Genomic DNA, 9061 nt, shown 5'->3' with positions numbered 1-9061 from the left:
CTACAGCACATGTTTCATCCTCGGTAAGAGACAGATATCACAAGGCGGGGAATCATATGACGCCTAGCTGAAATCTCCAGTGATGTAATTGGCAAAGTGTCAAATGTCCAGCAGCAGCTGTTCTAATGTCTCCAGTGGTTCCACTGCTTTTACTGGTTCTGCTCTGTTTCAGGGTTCCTGCTGGGTTTAGCTCTGCTGGTCTCTCTTACCGGAGGATTCGTGCAACGCTGCAGACGCCTTGTCTGCGCTTCATATCATCCAGAGAGAGAGCTGGTATAAACATACACAGATGTTGGTCCCTCTATAGCTGTCAGGACCCCACATTCACATATCCCCCAGTCCCTAACCCTGACCTAACTGAACCCCATAACCTGAACCTAAAATCAAGTCTGAACCCTCAAACAGCCCTTTGAAGGTGTGAGGACTGAACAGCATGTCCTCACAGCGCAGAAACGTCTTCACAACAGTGGTAATGAACTAAAACTTGTCCACGTAAACATAGAAAGACAAGCACACACACACACATACAGTTGTTTTACTCCTTGTAATTCAGTCCTTAGCCTCAAACCTAAACCTGACTCTAACTTGAACTTTAAACCCAGGTCTAAACCTTCATGTTGCTTTGAAGCAGTGCAGAAGCATCCTCAGTGATGTCAAACTCCAGTCGGTCCTCAGAAAGGCTTAGCACATACACATTACCAGCTTTCTACAAACATACTCATCTGCCATCAGAATATCGAAAGAATGAAAATATAAACACAAGCACATTCTACATGGAGTAGCTTGAACACTGCGTCTACACTGTCGGTTTGTTTTTGGGGGAGTCTCCAGGGGGGTTTCAGTGGAGACTGTCCTCAGTGAAAAGCCGGACCAACATGGAACCAGTCCAGTGTCTTCGTCCTCTTCTCAGTGGGTACTGAGCAGTTCATGTCAGCCTTTTGTCAAACCTTCACTTTCCCACACACACAGAAACCCCAGGCTACATCTGTAACATTTACACACCCTGGCGTCTGTTTTTGGAAAAGCTTTCTCTAGGGGAGGAAAGTGCTGTTCCAGTCTGCACAGTAATCGCTGAGAAAAAACCCCCCAGTATATCTGGTTTAATATGGATGTCCTCTACATCTGGTCTGACCACTCCATCATTCTCATCTGCAGCCGTTGTAGCTGGATTAGTCCCAGTGTAATTACAATAAAATGTACCGTTTCCACCAGGGAGTTTTGTTGGTCTGTCCGTCCCCATGTCTCCTTGTTACAAGTACTTGTGCATCACTCATTCATGAAGCATTTCACTTTGTCTCTCCCCCTGATCTGCACCTGGCTGAGCATTGTCAAACGTTAGAAACCAAACAGAGAAGGAGAAAAACCAGCTCTCACTCTCCTTGAGGGCTTTGGATGACAGCCAGCCACACAAACACAGTGCTCAGGTGACATGTAGCAGCACAAGAAGAAAAGGAAGCCAGAGGGCAGTTTTTCTACCTGTGAGTCCAGCCCCCTCCTGATCTAACAGCAAAGGTGTGTTTTCAGACTGGCAGGTGAGCAGAGACAGGCTGTTCTCAGACTTCTACCGAGCACAGAGGAAGAGCTGTTGCTGTGGGGGAAAGGCCACAGAGCCGGAGACATCTGAAGAATTTGCACAATGAAAATACAAGACGAGGAAGCAGGAGGCAGGTCTGAACTCGTCCACACTGAGACCTGAACCAGAGTGAACCCTGCCAAATCCTGTGTGTCTGAGAGCTCTCTGAGACCCGAACAGTCAGCACACAGTTCTGCTTACACTAAAAGGCCCCGAGGAAGACGGACGAGCACGATAAGTTAACCCCCAGGTTCATTAAAGATGCCACACTGACTCCTTCAGTCTTGTCTTCACCCTCCTGCTGCGTGCATCCGAGCCAAAGGAGATAAACAGCAGCCGTTAAATCACTGCAGGAGAAGACAAGGTCATTCAGAGTTGAAATGTGGCATTTCTGTTAGTGTCGTGTTAATGTGAGGAAGGTCACAGCCACCTCATGGCTCCACACTCCCCTGCAGTCAATTCACTGCAGTGAGCTGTGATGTCTTTACCTGTGGATCAACCTCCTGCCTTCATACATGCATTAAGAGGCCTCCCTGTACCAACATGGCAGCTATGTTGCAGTGAACAGTAGCTGCTCATGAGGACACTGCAGCTTTATATCTGTAGTATGCACTAGCCCTTCTTTCATTTCCAATGTGACAGAGCCTGAAGAGCACAACATGTGCAGCTGTTAAATACTGCAGTTCTGAGGTTCTGCACAGAAGCTGCAGCATCATCACAACTTCTTTACCCCAGCAAAGAGGAGATGTGAGGCTCCACACTGACTGTTGGAGGCTGAAGTGTAGCTGCTGCAGTCGACAGACAGAGTAGCTCTGTTCCCCCTTGCTCCATCAACCAGCAGCCTGTCTGTCATTACAACATGTCTCTTTATTTCTACACCACCTTTTACAGCTGACTTCCGCTCAACAGACTGGCTCAGTGTTATCTGCTGCTGTGTGAGCATCCTGTCACTGTCATAACAAACCCTGGCTGTAGCCCCTCTGACCTCTAGCATCTGTTACAGGTGTGTGCAGGGCGTCGTGTTGTGCTCAGAGGCTCATCAGCAGCAGCTATTCAGAGTCTGTAAGCTGAGAACACAAAAACCTCGGCTGATTGTCTGAAGAGCAAAGTGAAACATGAAACTGAGCGGGTCTATTGTTGTTGTTTGGTCAGGAGAGGATCCGGTTCCTCCGACAGCAGATCCTGGATCAGAGGAGGACAGTGGGGAAAGCCCTGAGGATGTCTGCAGCCAGGAATCGAGCTGATCGAGGAGGAGGAGGAAGAGGAAGTCGCCTTCAGGCTCTCCTGCTACGGTAGCAACATGTGGTTCATCTTTGAGGTTTTTCGTAGTCTTTACACATCAGGACTGGTGCAAAGAAACAACACGAGGCCAAAAACACACACTACCGTTTCACATCAAACACAATATGGATATGTGAGTACAGGCTGTGCACATCAAGGTACACTGACCTGGTGCTGACTGTGCTAAATAAAACCGGTCCCAGTGGCGGAGTGGTGTCCTGGCAGGTGGCCATACTGGGATTTCAACCACAAAATGATGAGCTGATGAAATAAGATGTCCTCTTACAGATGACACTAAACTACAGCAGTAAAATCCTGCCTCTGCTTTAATTTGTCTGCAGTAACACATTATAACACTCACACATTTCAGTGCACAACTTTTACTTGTGATGGAATGTTTTCATGCTGCACTGGTGCTGCTTCCTGACTCTGAACACTTCTTCCACCACAGGCTTGGACTCAGGGAACAAAAGTGCCTGTGCACTGTAAGCACCACACATGACACTATTGCACAGGAACACTAAAATCCACAGCAGGAGGGGACAGGAAGTAGAGCGGGTTGGGCTGTAATCACCTGCAGGAGCTAGCATGGCTAACAGCAGCCTCTCTGCTGCAGGGATTGCGTCACCTGCAGTTAGAAAACTACAACAGAAAAGCTTTACTTCCTGGTAAGAGGTCACAGCCCTTCTCTGATTGGCTGAGCAGTGGAGAGAGAATCTTTGACCTTTTACTGGTCAAAGTTCAGTCAGAGTGAAGATGAAATGTGTCTTGCCCCATTTGGGCGAGAGACGACTGGGACGTCAATATTGGTTTGATGCACCGGAGCCTGTGTTTATGTAGGTGCAGAGCAAATCCCTTGCACAGACCGCACAGATTACCTGTGCATACTCACCTCCAAGAAGTTATGAAAATCAACCGTGGAGCAAAAACATAGATTTGTTGCTGATGTGAGAGGGTTCACCAACAGAACCTCTGCTCTGATGTGTAAAGACTTGAACTCCAGTTTGATGGTAAAGACATTTTTTTGCAAAGCGCTGCAGATCATCATGCATCTATCTGTATCTGCCAGGTTACCTGGGGGAGCCTACCTATCTCACCTGCTGGGCTTGTCACCATCAGTCACCTGTCTGGCCTGTGGAGAGGTGGTGAGTTCAGCAGAGGACAACATGGTGGCCTGTGATGTCCCACAGTGCACAGGTAAACCCACTTTAAAAGGCATTAACACAGGGGTCTGTTTGGGGGGGGGGACATGGTGTGTCAGGTGAGTGGGAAGCAGCAACGCAGTGAGGTCAGAGCTGAGCTTTAAGGCCGGGGATGTGCATGCAGCCTTTGCTGTGATGGGTTAGGTTGGGGAGGGGTTAGTGCATTCTGTTAGTGGGTGTCATCACACAGGTAGCTGTACAAATGCATGTGCTGTGTACTGAGGGAGTGTCGTGCACCTCTTGTTGACTCAGTTGAAGTCTGACACACAGACTGTAACTGCAGCAGAGCACAGTCCTGAAGCCAACGCTCCTCTCTGGTCACTCTTCAGTGTTCACTTCTGCTGACTTTATCCACACAGACTGAGATGAGTCCGACCAGTTCGATGTGTCACCCAGCCGTCAGTCAGATGCAGTTTACTGAAGCTCTTTTGATTCTGGTCTTAGCACTCCAGCTGCAGCTGATGGACATGCTGCAGTTTCATCTGCACAGAGACATCACCATTTTTACAACTGTTCTGAAGCCATCTGTGCACTACAGGAACATCAGTCAGCTGGAGTTGGGTTGTTTCAACCAGCATCTTCCAACAGACCAGAGTGTCAGTCTGCTGATGCCACCATGTCCTTACTGTCTCACTGTGTACAGATTAAACAGAGGAGCTGAAGCTGTTTGACACTAATGGTGCTTGCAAATGTAAAACACATTGGGAAATGTATTGAATGACTTTTCTTCCTCCTGTACAGGATACTGGGGCATGTCGCTGTCCAGCTGTGGGACTCCGGATATTTGTGGTCACAGTCCAGCTTCTTGTTCTAACCAGCTTCAAACAGGCTGAAAACAACTTTTCACAGATGCATTTTAACTGCTCTGTCTGTTGTTTCTCTGTATTCATCTCATTTGGTGACTCCTGTAACAGTTTTCATTTCAGTGCCAAGTCCAGTTCGAGTTCTTTCCCCTCCAGTGACCAGATGTTCCAGTTCCCTGCATTTATGTGTCAGTTCTACATCCTCCGAGTAGATCTTGGGCCCTTTGTCTCTGGGAGTTTTTAACCAGCTGCTGTTGTCTTTTGTTTCCAGGCGTGTACTGTCGGCCGTGTTTCTACAGTTTAGGAAACACGTGCATTGTCTGTATGCGGCCCCTGACCTTCCAGGAAGACGGCGAGGAGGAGCTGTGAGTGACCGCTGCACAGGAACACAGACAAGGATCAGCTCTGTTACTGTGTTTGATTTTTACACTGAGATCGTGTAGTTAGTGTTTCAGCATCATGAGCTGTCGCAGATGGCTGCAGCTCCAGCCTGTGTCAGCCAGTTAATAGTGTGGACACCCAGTTACCCAGTGCTGGAGGGCGGCCACAGCTGAGGGTGAACCAGTCACCTCTGCCCACAACCAGCAGCAGTCCACTGCACAACACAGCTGGGATCATGTTGGGCTGGATAGTGATACTGAGCTCTCCATTCAGTTGCATTTCACTTCCACTGATCTTGATTTGATTCAATTCACTTTGACTCTTTTCATGACAGTTACAGTATTTTACATTGGTTAAAAACCAGTGTTTGGTATCCAGTAACACTGTTGTTTCCTTCAGTATAAAATTATACAAAGTTCACATTATGGACTAAATAAAAAATAAATACAGCTCCACACAGCAGCTGCTTCTTCGGTCCAGACGTCCACTTCAGTGATCAGTCTGAGCACAGACGGGACAGAAACCGATTAATCTGAAACATTTGTGTTGACATCAGCCTGATACCTGCAGACAGCTGCTAGCTGGCTCCCAACAGGAGCAGGCTGAACACAGTAGAACCTGCACAGTGTTCACTCGACTTTCACGGCTTCATGTCTCGTAGCCAGAGATAATATCTGTTCAACACAGCAAACCGAGCTCATATCAGTGTGAGAGGCTTTTATCAGTCTCTGCCGCTCTCTTTTACTGCACTACATGTATCTGATAACTTCAGTTCCTTTTCAGAATCAAATCAATCAAACCAAACACAGTAGAATCATCAGACTCTGTTGATCCCCGGTGGGAAATCCACCAGCTACCCAGCAGGATGTAAAGTACTTCACAGTATAAGTATATAAGGTCATTAACATCAGCTCCACCTTTACCAGCTGCAGCATTAAAGTGATGAACACAGTAATGTATCAGTCAGTAGGATCCAGTAGTATCAGAGACATTAATGTAAAATGGGCTGTTCTGCAACCAGGGTGTACCCTGCCTCTCGGCCACAGCTGGCTGGGATTGGCTCCAGCCCCCCATGACCCCGTTTGGGACTAAGCGGTATAGAAAATGGATGGATGGGCTGTTCTGCAGGATGAGTACTGGTACTTTGGATACTTCAGGTATATTTGGATGCGGATACTTTGGTACTTTTAGTGAGGTAATCTTTTACTTCTAACAGACTATGTTTCTTCCACCACTGAGTTGAACACATGAAAACAGAGCTGGGGTTTGGCCCAGACCCAGCAACAGCTCAGACAAGTCTGTTTCCACTTCAGCAGTGTTTCTAAACAGATGAACAGAATCACAATATTCTCCAGCAGGAAATGAAAATATCTCTGTGCCATCGATAACCTGGGCTTACTGTCACCACTAAGCGCAATGTGAGGCTCCAGTATCTCTTTTTGGCCTGCTGCGTTTCCTCTCAGCAGTGAGGCTTTTAATGGTGTCATGGAACAAGCAACACATGCACGAGGCCACAGACAGATGCCGTCTTCACGCTGTCCTCCAGTGATTTCACTCCCCAAACGGGCAACAGTTTCAAACCAAATGCTCTAATCACATCATTGGGTCGTGATTCAGTCACAGCCTGTTCATCCGCTACACTGTAAAATACTCTGTATCCCGCAAGTACACAAGTATCAACAACAAGGTATGATTAAAGCAGCAAAAGTACTCATTAGGCAGGAACAAGCTCCCTGTCATGTGGTGGATTTGGTTTAATGTCACTGCTGCAGTTTGTGAGGTGGAGCTAATGTTAATTGCTTTAAAAGCTTCATGTACTTAAAAAAAAAAGTAAAATAACAAGATTCAATAAAATGGAGTTAACATAAACAAAGAAGACCAGATAAAGCAGATAAGAGGCAAGGGCCAGTGAAACACGGTGGAGCTAATGTTAATTGCTTTAAAAACTTTGTGTACTTAAAAAAAAAAAGTTATAGATGCAGTAACACAGATGAAGAAACAGCATGAACGGTGGCTGGGCTACAGAGGTGTCAGCTCCTCCTCAGACTGTTCCAGTGGCTCAGAGCACAACAGCTGAACAGGTTTTGTCCCACAACTCAAAAAGACTCAAAGTACCAGAGGAGCTGAGAGTCCGGCCTGGTCTACAAACTGGACACATCAGACCAGCAGTTTGCTACCAGACCATGAACAGAAAAGAGAATTAATCTGAATCTGCAGAGTAGCTACAGATGAATGTAGTGGAGTACAAGAGTACCCTATTTCCCTCTGAAGTGTAAATGAGTACTATGTAGTGTGACTACAGTACAGCTCCTGACTGGCTCAGAGCTGCTGCAAAACCCACCCTGCTTGTTTTTCTCAGAGACTCCAGCGACGACGAACAGTTGAGTCTGTGGTCTGCAGCTCTGAACTCGAGCCACATCACCGACCCCCAAGCCAGGGGACTGATGAGGAGGAGGATCTTCATGGCAACACGGCGAAGGCCAACTGGACGTTCAGACAGTGGAGACAAAAGGAAGGATGGAGGCAACAGAAGAGAGTGCGACAGCAGTGGACACATCAGCGTTCACTCGGACTCTGAGCTCAGGTAAGACTCTGCATGACCAGGACTCTGATCTCCTGAAACTGTCTCTATGACTTGGTTTCTACGAGTCTTGAGGTGGACACCATGGTGGCCACCTGAACAAACTGAAAATGCTCAATTTTAGTGCTGAGCCTTGTGGCTGTGACTCTGTTGTGTTGCCAGGTTCACCAGGCACACCTGCAGTCACGTTTCCATTCAAAAATATATAAAACTTCAGTGAGGATAAATTGTAAAGTTCGTGCCCCTGTATGGTTGATTGAATGTTTGTTAGTAAACTACAAAGTGTTACCTTTTAAAGGAGACCAGAAACATAAATGTAACCCCCAGGATTCAAAATTATTAACCATTTTATTCTGTGTATGCCATTTTGTGCACAAAAAGGTGGGGTGCAGGCTAGAAAGCACACCAGACATGTTTCTCCCTCAGCAGAGTTTAGGGAGGTTTTACCTGCTGTACCTGAACCACAAAAAGCCTAAAAACCTTGGTTTTTCCCACACTTGCTGCTGTCAGTGAAGCAGACATGACCTACCAGGATGGTCCCAGGTCTGAGGAGTCCGACAGCGATGCCTCCTTACACTCCGCCACGTCACGGAACCAAGGCGGCTACCAAGACGAGTCTATCATCACAGTCGTGGTCCACAGACCAGGAAGTCCTCCAAACCTGCAGGATTCTCCAGGAGCCTCCAGGGCCCAGTCCCCAGGACCTGAAGCACATGTTATACTTTGTGGTTGAAGTTATTAAAGCATGAAATAAAAAAAGATGAAATCTTGTTTATTTATAGCAAACTGAGCTAGTACTCCCTGAGCTTTCAACCACACCTCACAGTCCTCCTCAGCTTGTGGAGTTTGCTTTGATCTTAAAGTTTGCAAGCAGGCCATGATTCAAGATTACTTCATGGGTCAAATGACAGGAACTAACTTTAGTACTGAGCAGACTGTGTGTGGTCCAGTCCTCCACCCTGCTGAAGTGTCCCTGAGCAAGGCACCATGTACTCTGGTGCCCCCAGACCAGATCAAACATTAGGAAATCCCCTGAAACTAATACTCAGTAAAAAAAAAAATGTAGTAAATACCTTATATTGTCAGAATGTTTGTTCTTTTCACAACTATTATCTGCAGTTCCGTGAGCTGCAACACATCATAGCTTATTGTCAAAACATTAAAGCTGCTCTGGGTCAGAGTTTAACATCACACAAGCGCTACAACCTGTACACTAGATGGGCAACGCGTCACCACTTTC

General features: G+C 46.9%; 1 protein-coding gene across 1 annotated transcript in view; it reads left to right on the top strand.

Annotated features, from left to right (window-relative positions):
• Positions 1-8588, top strand: part of dcst2 (DC-STAMP domain containing 2) — a 15966-nt gene extending 7378 nt beyond the window's left edge. Inside the window, exons 11-16 of the mRNA XM_020618716.1 lie at positions 136-273; positions 2726-2865; positions 3924-4051; positions 5131-5224; positions 7600-7824; positions 8332-8588. Coding sequence (XP_020474372.1) covers positions 136-273; positions 2726-2865; positions 3924-4051; positions 5131-5224; positions 7600-7824; positions 8332-8554 — 948 coding nt within the window. The 3' untranslated portion in view covers positions 8555-8588. The remainder of the gene's footprint in view (positions 1-135; positions 274-2725; positions 2866-3923; positions 4052-5130; positions 5225-7599; positions 7825-8331) is intronic.
• The last annotated feature ends 473 nt before the right edge of the window (positions 8589-9061 follow it).

The sequence above is a fragment of the Monopterus albus genome, unplaced genomic scaffold (assembly GCF_001952655.1).
Source record: "Monopterus albus unplaced genomic scaffold, M_albus_1.0 scaffold209.1, whole genome shotgun sequence".
In the NCBI taxonomy this organism is placed as follows: Eukaryota; Metazoa; Chordata; class Actinopteri; order Synbranchiformes; family Synbranchidae; genus Monopterus; species Monopterus albus.
The sequence above is the reverse complement of the archived record's forward strand: the minus strand, read 5'-3'. Positions and strand labels throughout refer to the sequence as shown.